Here is an 18,671-nt window from a genome sequence, read left to right as displayed (position 1 = left end):
TTTGCTTTGTGCGATTTAAACCTGAATGTATGTATGTAGTAATACTCAACTGGATTTCTGATTATTTAAAAGATTTTGTTCAGCGATGAGCCCCATATTTGGCTTAATGGATGTGTAAATAGTGGCATTTATGACGAAGAGCAATCTAAAGAGATTCAAGAGCTGCCATTTCTTCCAGAAAAAAACAACGGTGTGGTGTGGTTTTTAGGCCGGTATAATCAAAAGTCCATACTCCTCCACAAATAATGTCGATGAGAATGTAACCGTCAACGACTATTTGATGTCTGAAACTAAAGCTCGTGCTCTCGGCGATATTTGGTTTCAACAAGGCGGCGCCATTTCTAAACAATCGCATCAATCAAAGGGTTTATTGAGAGAACACTTCGTTGGGCAGATAATTTCAAGGTTTGGGCTGGACGATTGGGCACCAAGATCGTGTGATATCACACCGTTAAACTTTTTCCTTTGGGGATATGTATAGTCTAAAGTCTATGCATTCGCCAGTTTCCAGTCGAATTTCGAAGGAGTTGTCGAAAATTGGACTCAACGGATAGACCATCTGAAACGTAACCGCGGCCAACATTATAAAGGGATAATCTTCAAAAAATAAATGTCAAAGAATGTTTTTTAAAATCATAATAAACATTCCTATTGAATTTGAAGTTTCCGTGTTTTTTCGAAAACATGGAAATGGATCACGCTTTAATATTCGGTCTGCAGTTTCCGGATAGGTTTCTGCTCAATAGTTTTAATATATTCCACTTGCTGTAATTGATAAAGGTTTCTGAGAGTTTTTGATATAATGTCGTTATCACACATGTTTTCATTCCTTTTTCCCGATTAATGAGGCGAATCCTTCCATTGGGAATGTTTTTAAAAGTATTGGAGAAAAACATCAGCGTTGCATAGGAAAGGTAGAAAAGAAAGTTGAATGTGAAAATGGGTATAATAGTTTCTAGGCCAAATAGCATCATTGACAATACTCTATTGAAGTGTGGAAATATGCCACATCCAACCGAAACGGATGCGTAGCATAAATTGATTAACTCTTACCAAACGAAATGGGTCAAATGAAATGAAAAAAAAAAAGTTTAAATGCTTAAATAAAATATGCAAATTTTGTACGTACCTGCACACATACATGTATACAATGCAAAGGTAGTGTTTTCAATACAAATTTACCTACATTTGAACATAATCAAAGAGGGTCCTCCGAGACCTTTAAATTGGTACAAAAATGAAACAATACTCCAATGAAACGAAAGCTTTGCAGCGCATTCATTACTACGCTCTTCTCTTACTCTCAAATTGTCTCCACCACTACCGGATGTGAATGGCGGCGAGCTTTTGCCGACCACTGCCGACAAAATTGGAGCAGCATCACCGTGAAACGAGTGTTTGGCTTTGTGAGAGGTCGAGCCAGTCGCTTACAACTCTCGCCAAGCACGAGCAGATGCACACAGCCACACGGACCGATGCATCGAGTTGCGTTTAAGGATACAGCATCCTGACAATTGTGTGAATGACATCAATTCATTCAAATCAGTTTCGTTTCGTTAGCGCCAGAGCGCAGTTTGGTAAGCGGACGGGCCATACGGTTAATACGATAGGATAGTGCGACCACCGACCGAATTCTGTGGTACACATTGTACATGTGTGTGAAGATTGTGTGTGTGTGCGCTCGCTTGTTTACTTTGAAAGCGATAAAGAAAGTGAAATTAGTGAAATGGTGAAACATAAATATCAAAAGCCATCGACCTTATCCCTCTAAAATTTTATGTTATAAAAAATAAGTATTTGCGCAAAATTTCTACGGCTGAGCTTTTATGAGCCTTTTAATGTGGTGCCATTGTCAGCTGTTATTTCAACGGTGTAATGTTATGGCAAATATTTGAAAAGTATACGTTTGCTGTTTATCGCAGGCACCAATTAAGTGTGTGTGCTTAAGTATATATGTGTGTGTGTAGCAGTGTGTAAAAAGTGGAGTATCAATATTTGAAATAAAAAATACAAAATATATTTACAAATGTATATATGTACCAGAAAATGTCTATATAAAGAGAAATTGCACATAAATTCGCATCTTGTCGGAGTGCCGTTAATTTTATTAATTTGAGTGATTTGCGGGCGAACATGCCTCTATACATATATACATACTTACGTAGAGAATTGTTGAGCGAAAATTTCATTTCCCATATATCGATCTTCAAATATACGAAAAAGTAAGGTGAAACGTGTGCACCGCTTTATTATATCGTAGTACATGCATACATACAGGCTTATATGTCCATCCTCACCCACATGTGTATGTATATTCCATTGAAAACTAGTTGCTAACAGCTTCTAAATGGTTGTTTCGCTAATCATCTGGACATAGGTTGAGAGTAAGAAAATAATATTTACGCTGCACTATCGAAGCTTTCTTGCATAGGCAACTCACATCGATACAGTTTTGACGAATTTTGTCAACTAGACTTCTGTCGCTTATTGCTTCTTTTAGGCCCCTACATTGAAAGCTTTCACCTTTAACTTCTTTAGTGACCATCTAAACTATTAAACCTGATCTCAGTTCAGCCACATAACTACTGTTCCGTTTTTAAGCTAGTCATTTGGAGAGCATCTTTGAAGGCCATTTTAGTTTATCCAAAAAGTTCCGGACCGAATTAAATTGGAGTCGCCAAAAAGTGTTTATTAGTTTATTTAAATAGAGCAACAGTTCTCTCAAAAGCACCTACTTCTGCCTAAAACTAGCCAGGGTCGGATCCACTCTCCACAGTCCCCCCCAAAAGTTGAAAGTTAAACATTATTTCCATTATAAGTGGCACTCCAAGAAAAAGACTTTGAGTTGGAAGTACAAAACTATATAGGTCCCCCTCTCCCCAAAAATCCACTCTGGATCCGCCTCTGAAAGTAGTACAGATCTCAGTCTAAGATTCTATCAACTCTTCCCAGTTTTCTCTTTACTTTATTCCGGTTTTATTCGACAGATACCCACTGGTGGTATGAGAGAGCCATAAAAAATAACTTTTCGCTTTTTGTTTGAAAAATTATATAGAACAAGGACAGCAACATTTACAGTTATTGAGTTCCTAAAATACTAAGGAAAATGTGAATGAAGAACTGCAGCTGTTTTGGAAAGACGCTGCCGTATACTAAATCCTCGTATAATCGGTTTTCAAATGAAAGGTGTCGAAGTTTTTCCACTCGTGCGAGCGAGTTTTTGGTTTACTGCCGCTGCGGCTGCTGCTGACGATTAAAGTGAAAAATCAAATCGAGCAAAGTGCAAAGAGTTTTTGTGCGTTCGTGCAAGTTTGGCGCGAAATGTTTGGCGTTGTTCGGTACTCGGCTATTAATTAAGTAATTTTAATTGGTAAAGTTTAACGACACGCGTGTGCGAAAGTCCCACAAATAGTTTAGAAAATATCAAATTTAAGAAGATTAAAATTGAAAATGTAGAAAAAAAAGTATACCCAAAAAATCGCAATAAATTAAATCTTAAAGAAGTAATGATATAAAAACAGCAACGAAGCTGACTGCTCAAAGACATTTCTAGGATAAGCGTCTGCAAATATACAAAAAGCGCTCATTTCGGCTAAGACAAACACCGTTAGCTGTGCGAGGGGGCGAAGTATTTGGCAAACTGGATTATACCGCAGATAATAACGGGCCATGGGAGAAGAATCCGGCTGTCGCTGTGAGTGCTGCTGGCAGCGCCGGCAGCGGCGGTCACGGTTCCGCCAGCGCAACGACATTGGCCAGCGGTGGCACCACAACGACAACCACCGTAACGCCAATCACCACAGTCGCTGGCATTAAGCCGCTGCAACAGCAATTGCAACAACAATTGATGCATCAGCTGCAACAACGGCAGATGCAGCAGCACCATCAACACCACCAACATGTACAGAGCGCGGCTAGCGCTGGCGCCGGCAACGGCACTGGCACCGGCACCGGCATCGGCACCGGTAGTGGCAGTGGCATAGGCTCGGCTAGTGGCAATAATTTGGCTACGGGTGGCGGTGGGCATTCGCATTTGCATGTGACCCATTCGCATCCGCACCAACACGCCCACGCGCACACCCATACACACGCACATCAGCATGTGCTTCACCAAGGCGCTGGCGGTGCACTGCTACAACAACAGCAGCAGCATCAACAAAAGCAATTGCAGCATCAGCACTCGCATCCACCGTTGGCGCCACACGCACATCCGCCGTTGCAGCATCATGTCTCGCTGGGCGGTGCCGGCAGTCATCGCTATCAGTCCATGGTGGCGGCTGTGGTACAACAGCAGCAATTGCAACAACAACATCAACAACAACAGCAGCAACAGGCTACGCAGCAGCAAGCTCAGCAGCAACAACCACAACTACAGCAGCACCATCACCATCGCCAGCATTCCACGCCGCAACATCACCGCTCGTCATCGCAACACTCCGCCACCACCATAAGGCGTCGCACACTCTCRCACGTTTCACGCTCTTATTCGGCGTCCGCGGCCGCCGCAGCCGTAGCAGCAGCAGCAGCTGCCGCCTCGTCCAATGCGAATGCGAAGAACTCTAAYGGTGGTGGTGGTGGCGGGGGCAGCATACAGGTCGCCACGAGTGTGGAACGCTCACGTTGCCGTTCACCAATGATGCTGTGCCACAGCCACAGTGACGGCGAGTTTCCCATGTACAAAGGTGAGTACAACAAAAGCTAATGCTTTCAAAAATGCTCAATATGCCTACCCATATTTATGAACTACTTCAACTCTCCAATATTCAACAACAAATTATCCCATAACAGTCGCACTATAAATGCTAACAAGACCGTTGCCTAAGGTCTCTGAGATTCCAAACACCGCATCGTTATCATTCTTGAGACTCACGGTTATATTAAATCGAGGTAATTGATTAGCTGACAGCGAACAGGAGCAATGGAGAGCAAGAGAGTATTCTCAAGTGCAGCCGCATTGGCAATCGAACAAACTAACACACTCGAGGAGCGAATGCACTTGAAATGACATGTGCAAAGCAGCACACATTGGAGCATAGATGTTTCGCATTGATTCAATTGAAAATATGGCAACGATGTAGTTGTAATAGCAACTGACGCTAACAAAGCGGCAAGCAGGAAGTGCATTGAACTGTTGCATTGCAGTGGCAAATACTTTCTCTACTCCGCAGTGCAGCCATGCTTTATACATGTCTGAATTCCTTCATGAATTCTAGTTCATGATTGCCATCTCTCTTAATTTACATAAATACTATTTCTGGATTCCAAGAATTTCTTGGAATTCAGCGTTTTTTCCTCTGAAATTGTATCAATTCACAATTTGTTTGGAAATCCAGCGATCATTGCAAATGATGACTAAGCTTACAATAGAATTTTCAACTCAAAGCGAAGTGAAATTGCTCGCCTCCGTCGTAAATTTGTTTCAATCTCACGCATGACCTCACCTAAGCACGGGCTATGATACCTTTAATGTGTGCGTCGACATTGTTACACACTTTATCGTCTTCTACACTTTGTATTTAATAACCTCGCCCAGATAGTGCAAATGCACTCAGCCATACGTACGTCTTTTTATGGCTGAAAGCGTCATCATAAAAAATAAGCTATTTCGTCTTAAAAATATAATACATACTTCGTGACCGAAATTTTTATCGCCCATCAAGCATTTGGCGATAAGAAGACTTAAAATTTCGCACGGATTTTTAAACATTATATTAGTGCAATAGTACATATGTAGGTCCTTTTCGTTCCCACAACCATTCGTTATCGATTGATACACACCACTTAAAGTGTGTTTCGTATTTTTTAAAGAAAAAATAATTTTTTTTTTAAGTTGGCGCTTTGAAAATGTGTCAAACTGCGCTTGAGTTTTGATAAGGAATAGTAAAGAGAGCCATTATTTTTTGTTTGATTGAGCATAGTTGGAGTTATCCGATTAAGGCGAAATATTCAACATTTTGTGTGATAGTTTGTTGCTATGTTGAAAGCAGTTTTATAGAAACCCTAGTCCTTATTGACAAAAAACTGGGACAGCCGATATTCACAAGCTTCATTAAGGCGAATGTTTCAACAGCAAAATCATTTGCCTTGGACATAAATATTTAATAATCACTTGATACCAAGTCTAGACTATAGGGTGGAAGCATAACAGCTCGTTTATCAAGTTCCCGGGGTTGCTATGGTGTTCCTATTGATGTGTGCGGTCTGCTGTTGTACTGATGGAATACAATTACTCTGCTATTGGCGAAAGATAACCGCTTGTGGCACCTTCGGGTTATATTTACCTTCAAGTTATTGTTGCTTCTTTCATTGTTGATAGTGCGAATTAAAAGTTTGTTCATAGGTGAGTAGCTCATTGTAGATGATTTCCAGCTAAAAACCCCAAGCAAAACTTTCCTGATTGTCAATCTTGCCTTGACCAACATTTGTGAAGCGTCAGTGCGATCTACTACGACTGTTTTTCCTTGACGTTGTTGTAAGTTGTTTACTATTTATAATCAGTAAATATTCCCTTCTGAAATGGACCGATTTTTTGCGACTCAGCAGATATTCATTCATTTCGTACAATGCTTAGTTGCTGGGTAATCGAAACGTGGTTACATGATGACCGAGCTCGACGATTTTCATTATCTTATCGATTTTTTATCGATTTTTTTGACACTTGGGCTTCCAGAACGTAGAGGATCCTTGAAATCGAAATTATCGGAAAGGAGTCGTTGAATCGAAAATTGTGATTAGTCACACCTCCAGCTGGCTGGATTGAGTTTTCGTATTTATCGAAAATAGAAGTAAGTGAATTGTGGCGTATTTTCTCTTTGGGGCTATACATGTGGGGTAACCCGATTGCAGAACGCGAGAAACTGATTACTTCAGCTATCCACGGGAAAAATAATGGATTAATTTTTATTGGACTTATTAAAGGATGATTCATTTCGAGGCTCCCTACTCTTTATAGAAAAAACTTGAAAGCTTCAAACTTAATGTGGAATGTTTATTATCATTGGAAAGAACATTCTTTGACATTTATTTTTTGAAGATTATCTTTTTCAAAAGTTGGCCGCGGCTACGTGTCAGATGATCTATTCGTTGAGTTCAATTTTCGATGACTCGTTCGAAGATTTTGTCTGATAATTAGCGAATGACACGCGTGATGTTTTGCTCCAAGCCTTGAATCGAAGTGGCATTGTCACATAGACTTTAGATTTTACATATTATATCTCATAGGAAAAAGTCTAACGGTGTGACAACACATGAACTTGGTTGCTAATCAGCCGGTCCAAAAGGTGAAATTATCTGCTCATCGAAGTGTTCTCTCAGAAAATCCATTGCGAGTTCAATTTCAGATATCAAATTGTCGGTTATCATGGCGCGATAATGGTGGCCATTACGATCAAGATTCCACCTGCCTACAAACCACACAAAACCGCTCTTTTTCTGTATAAAATTGAATCTCTTCAAGTTGCTCTTAGTCTGAAATGCGGCAATTTCGCTTGTTTGCATACCCATTGAGCCAGAAGTGGCCCCATTGCTGAACAAAATTTGAACCGAAAACGTCCGATCTTCTTGGAACTTTTCGAGAACCCATAGAGCGATAAGATGTCGCTTGGGAATTCGAGTCGTTCCATATGTTAGTCCAAGTTGCTGCGAGCTACTCCGAATCGACTCTCCACGGCTTCGTGTACCCTCTGCGCTATGGCTGCTAGATTTTCCTCATTGTATTTTACAGAACGAGAATTTTTGTAATGAAATTGAACGATTTGTAAACATTGTTCAGGCGTACGCTTTGCATGATGAAATTCCAAACAATACTGAACAAAAATATCATGACAGCTTGACACGATAAATTTGTAATTATCAAATAGTATTTCGTTTATTTTGCATTGGATTTTATATGCTTTTGTAATAGAGTAGATCACAGTGAAATAATTCTTCTAGACGTTTTACCAACTGTTAAATGCAACGACATAAGTTATTATGTTTTTGACTGTAGGATACCCACATGTTGAATTATGGTTCATATGGAAACCAATTTTTATCAACTCTGCTCTCCCTTTTTCAGCTTTATTTAGCTGTATTATTTTCATGTCGTCATTTATTTTATTGAAATATTAATTTCTGTTGTTCAAGCTGCTATTTATCAGAATTACAGGTAAGCAAATTCCTGAAAAATCATAAAGGCAATGCCTATAAAATGCAAATTCATTGTTAAAATTAAATCTTAACTTTGCTTTCGCAGTCATTCTCAAAACTAATTAACTGAGAAGCAAAAACGAAAATAGTAAATAATCTGAACAAAAGTTGGCGCCTAGCCTACGAAGTTTTGCTCAATTGCTTCTTAAATGCGCTCTGCGCACCCACCACCTCAGTCCATATGTGTACACACATACTTACTCAACTTACTTTTCCTCGTTTCTCATACATAACATAAAGGACAACAGTATTTGTGTAATGGCTTAAGCCCAAATGAAAGAGAATAAGATGGCCGACCGAATTCATAAGAACATAATGAATGGTATTTGTTGTACTCAAAAATGCTTAACTGTAATGTATTCCCATTTTGTATTTGTTTATTTTAATTATTCCAATAATGAAAAAACGCTTTCAAGAACTCGATTTCAATAAGTGTAGTATATAGTAGTAGATTTCAGAGAGCGAAAGTAAACCCATTGATTTGTTCTTGTAGACTTTAGACAGTTTGAACATATCATTGGATTTTTAAGTGCCATAGACGTATTTGTAACTTGTCTCCCACGGCACTGTTGACAGTCATAATTTCGAAGTCGTAGATAATTTCGTCTATCTTGGAACCAGCATTAACACCAACAACAATATCAGCCTCGAAATCTAACAGGTGCTACTTCGGACTGCCTAGGCAATTGAGAAGTAAAGTACTCTCGACGAAGAAAAAACTCTAATAGGCACTCATCATCTGATGAGTCGGCGTTACGAGTCTTCGAGTCTTCGGCTCTGCTGAAGAGTTATGGTCCGAATGAATGAAAACACTCCAGCCTTGAAAGTACTCGACGCAGTAGCCGAAGGGAACAGCACTCCGTTCGAAAGAGAAGGACCTGGCTACACTTGGAAGCTCCAATTGGCACCAACCAGCGAAAATGTAGAACGACTGGCGCGCTGTTGTAAACTAGGCCATAACCGCGTAAGCGCTGTCTATGCCTATAAATAAGAAGAAGAATATATTTAATGATTGAGTTACCTTTCCCCCTCGTGAGATGGTAACGAATGCGCAAGTGGTCTTCTGCAATATCTAGCCGGAGTCCCGGTAGCTTTGGCGTACGCTCGTCCAAATAAACCGAGTAGTTATGTCATAAACATCCATAAACCACGCATCAACGTGAGTGGGTGTTTGGGTGTGTGCTTGCACAAGTGCGCATTTCGAAATTCGAGTATTTGCAAAATGCGAAACAGAGTAACGCGAGTGAAATTCCAGCGAAACGCCAGCACCAAATTAGATCTCACACCCGCAGAGAAATGGTTTGGCTCCGCAGACAAGTTGCCGCAAGTTGTGGCGTTCAACTTAAGATGCTGCGCAGCTATGTGTCGACTTGGCACTTGCCAAATGGCTGGCAGCTTGCAGCGGGGTACGGTGGTTTGGGGTTTAAGTGTGTCATTTGCATAAAACCGCACATTTTGCATTCTGAATATTTTGGCGCAATGCTTCACGAAATCACTGTTAACTTCTTCTCGCCCCAATTACCACACGCGCATAACGGTATACGATGGGCATATTCGTGTGTTTGCCGTACGACAAGTTGGTGCTGCTCTACACAGCCTCACACACACACACACAAGTTAAATCGGCGTTTGTATGTTGCCAAATTTCTGCAGGCCAGTGCCAAGCAGAAAAGCGAAAAGCGGCAGCCTTATCGTTGTCGCGATGACTGACTTTGACACGAAAACACAGCCACCGAGAACCTTGAACCTTTTCACTTCTACAACAACAATTAAAGTGATAGCTGAAAAGAGATTGGGCAAATGACTGGCTAAGCCAGTGAGTTAAGTAATCGTGTGAAAGCGTTAGCGGCCAGTAGGAGTCAGCAACAATAGCAAAGCTTTAGGCTTGCCACTAGCCCCCAAATAAAGATCAACAATAAAAATTTAGTTAAATGGCATGAGAGTGTTTTACATAAAAGCCGAGGCGGGAATTGACACACAAATGCCTGTGTATATATATGTATGTATATACTATTAGTTGCGGACTTTTGCAATAATAGCCATCATTCCGTCTAAGCGCTTCACTAAGTACTGGCTTTTAGGCAAATTTCGGAATTTAATTATTCACCGTTAGCGTTTATTATAAAATCTCGCGCAAATATTCGCTGAGTTGCAAATTGAAAACATGCGCGCTTTGATATTGACTCATATATGTATGTGGATGCTCTTAGAATTATAGAGAAATGAGTGATGAAAACTTCTTAGCACTCAGTGCGGCGTTGTATAAGTTAATTAGCACCACTCATTACTGTTTCTTTGTTATCTATATAGACTCCAGATAATTCTGAACTCGTACTTTTTTTGTCAAGGTGGCTCCTTGCTAGACTCATAATTTCTAAATTGGATTTCTGCTACATAACCATAGAAATTTTGAAGTTCCCTTTGAAGTAATGAAATTTCGGTACATCACATATTACTCCACAATATATAGTCTTAGTTATTGCTAAGCACTATATGTTATAACCTTTATCTTTAATGAGGGAGAAGCTTGTTCAAACTTTAGCAGAGGTGTAGAGAGTAACTGAACTTAGTTTTTACCCGAATCTAAATAAGATATGTTTTAGGCCGCTATTTTCATAAAAACCAGTAAGGAAAATCTTGGCACCAGTATTGACAGCTTCGAAATCTTCCGCAGAACAACTCTTGCCAAAAGGTGCTACTGCGGACTTAGTAAGATATCGGACAATATCTGATGAGTTGACGTTACGAGTTTTCGGGAGAAAGATTCTGCGGCAGATTTATGGTCCTTTGCGCTGTATGAGGTAAACGACGACATATTCAGCGAATTGGAATGGACGAAATACTCCAGTTCTGAAAGTATTCACGCAGTACCCGCCGGAGGAAGCAGGTGAAGAGGAAGACCTCTACTGCGTTGGAGAGACTTCCAATTGCCGCCACATATGGAAAAAGAAACCCGACTGTCGCGCTGATGCTAACTCGGCTATAACCGCGTATGCGGTGTCTATGCCAATTAAGGAACCGGATATTCCAGGTGCATGCCCTCCAATCGTAGTCCTTATTTCGTTTGTCATGGTCGTCATCAAAAGGGGGGTCTCCCATCTGAGGTTGGTTGTTATTTTTCATTGGGTGTGTTTTTTTACGTGGCGGGTCCCAAATTCAGCGCACAACAGTGTGAAGTTGATGTTTCGCCTTCTCACTTTAGCTCGCTTTCAAACGGTGCCCTTGGGCTACCCAGAGTATACTTGGTCAAAGACCGGAAGTCGTGAGCTACTTTAGTCATATTTAAAAGAATCATTTATGACCACTCCCAAGTGAATGGAGATCAGAAAACGTTCCTCACTTTCGTGAACTACTACTCATGACTTCATCCTCCAAGCACCAGTCACTTATATCTACTTTAAGTGAAGACTCAAAGTTTACCATGAAAAATCTTAAATAATCCCTAAGTGCAGTATGAGTGCATAGCTGACAGAGAAGACTATGCGCTCTGGTTATGGTGGCCATTAAAACACGTTTCTGATCAAACATACGCCCACATACTTGCAACAGGAAACTTTATTAATTTCGACGACGGCAAGCGGAAATAAAGCGCCAAGCAAGGAGAAAACAAACGAGCCGCACGTCTTGACAACTCTGATGATGTGGCGGGTTAAATTAGTTCAGCACTTACTCAACACGAAACGGAAGTGCGAAGGCTAAAGAAGTGCGCCAAGGGAATATACAACCATAAGAGAAATCGCAAAAGATAGTACGCAGTAACTGCAAATAAACAAAACGTTGGTTAAGGGCAGGCAAGAGCGCTGAAAGCTTAAAATTGAATTCCCTTTACAAATCAATCGCAAACTCAACAATGTTGGATACTCCCGGAATGAAGTCCAATGGTCAATGGCTTTTGAGGTGTTTTTTCTCTTTTTGCTTTTAATGAGCGAATTATTGTAGAAAAAAGTATATGCTATCAATAACGCTTGCAACAAACTAAGCGCTGCATATCAAGTCTAGCATTTGAGTGAACATAAACACACACTCTTATTTACACGGCAAAAGCCATGCTAGATCATAAACGCCGTTAATATTGTTAGTATTTAAGAAAGAGTGTCTAATTGTCGTGCTGTTGGTGTTTGGACAATTGCAGTGTCAGCGTTGCCAACCCTTTCGATTTGATAATTTAGTTCTGTAGACACAATAAATCCAAACTAATCAAATGTAACGAATAATTATAGTCACAAAACTAATGGAGTTGCCGAGCCAAGGTCATTAATATTAAATTCTCATTACACACACACAAACACACACCATCCATAGTAATGTGTCTCCTTAAACTTATGGTTTTGGTATACTTTAGTGCAGGTGAAGGTGTGCGAGCATTGTTCGAAATGAATAATTTTCCGCAAATAAATTCAAATAGCTCGTTTCGAGTAATAAATCCAATTGAATTCTCACTTAGCCCATGAGTAATTGCCAAGGTAAACTGAACTGTGTAATCAATGGAATGAAAGGCTGTGCTATCGTGCTTGTCAGAAGCAACAGCATGGGTAGGTGCATTGTCACAAGCAGCACTATCGCGCTATGAGTGCCTTTTACAATATAACGGTATGACAAACTAAAGTAGGTGTGGCTTTTTAGTTGCGCGCTTCTAAGTAAGCACTAATTTCTAAAGAACGGTCATGGGCACGGGCGCTACTTTAATATTACATTTGAACCAATGTAGGTAAACATGGAAAAACATAGAAATAATCCCGAATATATCACCGAAAATTTAATATCATCGATATGTTGGATAAAAAATTCAACGAATGGGAATGATGGTGAACGAGAAACAGACTGTCCACTACTGTTGGCATAGCTTACGGCATTTTTTAATGATGAATATTATTAATAGTAGTGATTTTAATATGGTGGAAATACTTCTTCAGCCTGCTGAATGGCAGCGAAACGTTCTATTGCCCGATCCAGAAGAAGTTCGAATAGCAATTACCTGTCTGAAGAACAAAAAAGCGGCGTGGGCCGATGGATTGCCGGCCGAGATATTCAAATACGTGGGCGTGGAACATGTATCAGCTTCTTTGTAGAATACGGTCGGACGAAATTATGCCCGACGATTGGAATTTAAGTGTGCTCTGCCAATTCACCGTGGGATAACATCCTCAACATCGCGTATAAATTTCTATCGAGCGTACTGTTTGAAAGATTAAAGCGCATCAGCAACAAACCGATTGGACATTATATGTGTGGCTTCAGGTCTGAAAAATCAACAACTGAACAGATATTCACCATTCACCAAATTTTGGAAAAGACCAAAGGTTATTTGGACAGCACGAAAAGGAGCTGACTTTATGCTGCGATGCCTAAATTTTCTATCCACACAAAACTAATACAACTGTGTAAAGGGTTCAGACAAGCCGACTCTCTATCGCGCGAATTCTTCAATCTACTCCTGAAGAAAATAATTCGAAGTGGAGACCTGCATAGAGAGGGTACTCTCTTCTATAAGAATGCACCACTGCTGATGTACGCCGATGATAATGATATCATTGGCCTTTTTCTGCTTTCTACATTCTGGATAAGGAAGTGAAGCAAATGGGTCTGATAGTGAGTGAGAACAAGACGAAATATCTCCTGTCATCAAGCAAACAGTCATGGCACTGACGATCTGGCCTCCAGATCACTGTTGACAGTCATAACTTCGATGTCGTAGTTAATTTCGTCTATCTTGGAACCGGCATCAACATCTACAATAATGCCAGTATTTACTAAATCAAGTGGTTTCTAGGCCACATGCCGAAATTACACACAAAAGAGAACTGAAGTTACCCAAAGCCATTTCCGACATCGTTCATTGGGGAGTTGAGTTGGCAATAACAAAAAATTCTACATTTGAGATCGATCAGCATCGTGAATTCACTTATTGAGTAGAGCAAATACCTGCAAGTGCTTTGGCATACTAAGCATATGAATAAGCTTCGGTAATTATACGCTGGCGAGGTGAGAGTGTGTTCTTTCGGTTTATGTGCTCCGTTAAATGACACAACTAATAGCCGTTAACTAATTTGAGACACAGCAATTTACCTTTTGTGCTCTAGCCGGCGAGAACCACCATATACGCGGACACCGCTAATTAAACAGCTTTGCTGATTTCATTTCACTTAGCTGACGGCTGCAATTTCAGTCCAAACGGCGACGCGTTGAATGGTATACGAATACGCTAAGTTGTTGGGCAAACGGGAAAACGGACAGTGGCTGCTGGAGATCGAAAAGTATTTGTAATTGGAAACGCAAAAAACTATTGTGAGTGGCGAGAAGCTGTGATTTTGGGTATGCAGCAGGGTGTGGAGTGTGTGGTGGATGATGCAAATTTTTTGTGTTACTTATCGAAGTGTCGAAAACAAGTTTGAAGTGCAACTAAACAAGTGAACAAGTGCCGCAATTATATATATGTATGTGGATATATTATATATGTAATGCCGAAGTTGAAAATCAGAAAATTCTTAGAATCAGTGAGCACTAACATGTAAATTAGCGCAAAGTGACGAAGGGGCAAAGTGCTTGTCTAGAAGGACGCAGTATGCTCACCTACATATTGATTAAGAATGTGTGCCAAATAGGAGAACACTTGAGTTTTTACTAAAATACTTTTTGCATTTCCTCGCCTTTTCCGCTGCTGTTCAAGCACTTGTTTAACTGTGTCGCGCTTTTGGTTTTCCTCACTGTGTCCATTGTAATTCTTCCCTTCGGCATTTCCATTGTGTACTCGCGCGGCATTGGCGCATTGCAACGGCCAGCGACCAACGGCCAGAAGCCAGAAGCCATAAAGAAGGCTTTCCAGCCGAGCGCTTTGGCTGCGCGCTAGTCTTCAGCAGCAATGATTGATTTTTAATTTACTGTACCACCTTCGTGTTGTTGCTGTTGCGCGCGGTCATGACATGCCTACGTCCATCCATCAAGCGCTAAAGTGTGAAAAGGTGTACAAAGTGAGATGTGAAAATGAAATGAAATAAATTGTGATAACTGCTTGAAAGCAATTCCCCGAGAGTGCGTGTTCTTGCTAATTTTTGTGTTATTCACTAAAGTGAGTAAAGTAAGTTGTTTTACACGGCGTCTCCACTGCGCATTTACTAAACTGTTTCGCACGCTGCTCGCCACTTTTTTAACTAGAGTAAACATCACGTAGCGCATAAAAACGCTCAGCTATCAACGGAAGCACACACACACCTCCACGCATATACGCGTAGCGGAGAAAAAACCTGGCACTTTCGCAGATATGAGCGTTGGCAAATAATGAAATGCGAGTCGCACGTGCATGAATCTACGTCGCGAGCAGCCAAAAATAGACCGGGAGCTGCAGCTGCGACGGCTGAGCTTTAGTGCTGTTTATTCATTCACTTTTATCCATTCTACTTTCTTCTTCTACGCGAGTGTTTGTGAGTTTGCCTTCGTTTGCATATAATTCAGCGGCCGTACTTGTACTTATAAATATGCGTAGCATGTGTTGCGCCTGGGATCAGCTACCTGCTGGCACGCACTGCAAAGGCCCATCAACATCGAAGTCCTCATCGTCAGCGGCGGCGGCAGTGCAGCACTACAGCGAGCAGCTGGAACGCACCTCAGCCACGAAGCGGCTGACGGCGAAGCCTCCCACGCGTGCACAGCCCCATTCACAGCAGCATCGCTCGCAGCCACAGTCGCCGTCGCCGTCGTCGTCGCAGCCGCACCACCGTTACAGACGGCACCATCACCACCACCATCATCAGAGCCAGCCGTACAACCAGCGGCAATGCTATTATCAGCACAATGGGCTGCAGTATTCGTACCAGGAGTACGGTGTTGGCGGCGCTAGTGGCGGAAAGATGACGAGCAACTGTCGGAAACGGAAACTACTGTATTTCTTTAAAACAGGTAAAGTTATGAAACGTTTTTTAGGGATGTTATTTATATTTTATAACTGTTAAAGGGTCGTCTTCGGAACGTAAGCTTCTAAAATTCATTATGTACCAAGTGGTTTCCAAAGTAAATAGGACTTTGACAGGACATGTCGAACGAGTGTTTTAGCTTGTTGACCTCTACGTCTGCATAAGGCTTTCCTTTCATGAGCAAATGCATTTTTTCAAAAAGAAAGAAGTCGCACAGTGCCATATCAGGTGAATAATGTGATTTTTTGCCAAATAACCACATGTTGATCGTCATTTATCTCCTCACGACCACTTTAAAAACTTTGGAACCACTCGTGCACTCTGCTACGGGATAGGCATCATCGTCATAAACTTGTTTCATCAACTGAAACGTTTCGTTTCGTAAAAGGCAATCGATAAAGATAGCAGATTCTAACGCACCAATCGAGATACATATAGATGGCGCCACCAGGGGGCGCTAGCTTCAAAAATTCCTGCTTTGGAATGCACCTTGTATATTAAAGAAGAATTATGTAATATCTAAAAATATGGCTAATTTTGGTCGAGTTCGTAAGACATATATGATATCGAGATATCGACATCATTCTTTGTGCTATGCTTTCCTCAATATTCGAAGTTGCTCTTACTCGTACATTGTTCCATATGTGTAAATTATGCGTTGGGTATAAAATTGTCGTAAGCTTTTCGCTCACACTCTATGTATTCTTTTCTTTTCAACTACTAATGCGAATGACAAAGTGTAAATGATGTGAGTCATGAGTTGGAAAAGTTATTCCGTAACTTTTAAGTATGCCGTTGTTCTGCACTTCCAACAATTATTTACATTTTGTCTGACGCGTATACGCTTCAAACACTTCCAAGGCTGATTAAATAGTTTATAATGACTTCTCATGAATGTGGCTATAAGAATATGCAGTTATCGGCATGTCTTTGAGTTTCGAATTTCGAACTTTGAACTGCTTAGCCAAGTTTAAGCTGCAGCCGAGGGAAGGCTAAATTTTGCCTCCAAGTACTATACCTACTATACTATATAAGTCTACTACGCTATAATGTGCTGTGAAATTTATTTTTTTATAACACATCGTTCACATTTTCCTGAGAAAGCTGCAAAAGTCACACCCCTAATGCACATGACCGCTTTCCAACAATAAACATGCCTACGCATGTCTTCAGAATGTAAAACATTGCGTAATTGCTAGGTATAAGATATGTGTTAAATACACATGCACTTATGTGCCCGCCTGGCCACATTCACACACATGGCCACATTCACACGCAGGAGGAGGCGTGGAATATGTGTGCACTCGTCTATAAGTTGCCTTTGTTGTCCTCCTCAAATAAAGATAATGTTGTAATTCATTTAAATTGTTCTATAAAAGACACGGCGAACTACCGTTACCTGGCATTGATGCGTGTGCATTTGTATTATCCTAGCCCACTGAGGCGTATAAGTTACGTTAAACGCGCTATGATTATGCTTTTTGTTTTGCAGGGCGTATGAGTAATGTTTCCTTTCGCGAGTAATATGTATTTACCTGGCTTGAATTTAAATCTACATACGCGACGGGTGGGAACTCATTATACGTTCCAGATAAGTTAAGATAAGGCTGTTTTCTCCATTTGTCCATGGGACATCTCCTCTTCAGTTGTGCTAGCGGAAGCAGCTATACTTTGTTCTTCAAAAATCCAAGTCTAGTTAGATAAAGATTTATTGTCTGTACGAGTTTACATGATGTCAATAGTAAAATGTGAAATTACATTACGCTGATAATTTAATAATTTACAGGCTGTTGAAGTGGATGTTAACTAGTTGGACGCAAAATTATTGATTATAATAGAATGGAAGTATGAGATGTTGAGCGCTTGTAAGAATAATAAATAATAAAGAGTAATAGTTTCTTTCGCAAATATTTCATAAAAAAAACGACAGTCGGGTCTACGAAAACTGGAACGGACCCGGATTTTTGTCCGGCCAAGGACTGTCAACACGGCAGAATTCTGCCGTTACAACAACATAGGTTACAGACAACATGGTCTACATAACCGGAATGGACTTGAATGTGAATTTGTGTTTTATAAAAGAAACCTTCCAAACCATTAAACAAGAGCTGTAATTGTGGAAATTTTCTCATTTTTGTGCATTTTTCTTTCAATTCATGTCAAAGGTTAATGACCTAAAGGAACGTATTACAAACCAGCTTCAAAAGATAATATCAACCTTCGTGTAAGCAAACAAGTCTTTCTGCAAACGCAACAGCACTATTCGGCAACAGCCTGGAACATTTCCGAGAATGCATTTGCGATTTTGCTTTTTATTTGCCAGACCTCCTTATTTAAGCACAAATTGGCTTTTTCAGCACACAGCTACACACAACAATCTGAAACCAGTGTGTATGTCTTGCGGCAGAGTTACTTAGTTAACAAAATGTTGCCTTCGGCCGTTTAGATGCGTTCACAGTTCTCAAATGCATGCCACACCAGCGCACTATCTATAGACTTGTATGTGCTTTACATCATAAGCGCCAGCAGTGTTCATGCAACCGATTTGCAGTCTCCATGAATACACATCGTTCCTAT

General features: G+C 40.6%; 1 protein-coding gene across 1 annotated transcript; it reads left to right on the top strand.

The window, feature by feature from the left end:
* The first annotated feature begins 939 nt into the window (after positions 1-939).
* Positions 940-17,618, top strand: LOC108967413 (hormone receptor 4-like). Its single transcript, XM_018930802.1, has 4 exons — positions 940-943; positions 3,657-4,682; positions 15,637-16,080; positions 17,587-17,618. The coding sequence occupies exons 1-4, from the start codon at positions 940-942 to the stop codon at positions 17,616-17,618; spliced, it is 1,506 nt and encodes a 501-aa protein (XP_018786347.1).
* The last annotated feature ends 1,053 nt before the right edge of the window (positions 17,619-18,671 follow it).

Source organism: Bactrocera latifrons, unplaced genomic scaffold (genome assembly GCF_001853355.1).
Source record: "Bactrocera latifrons isolate USDA-ARS-PBARC rearing strain unplaced genomic scaffold, ASM185335v1 scaffold_188, whole genome shotgun sequence".
Taxonomy (NCBI): domain Eukaryota; kingdom Metazoa; phylum Arthropoda; class Insecta; order Diptera; family Tephritidae; genus Bactrocera; species Bactrocera latifrons.
The sequence above is the reverse complement of the archived record's forward strand: the minus strand, read 5'-3'. Positions and strand labels throughout refer to the sequence as shown.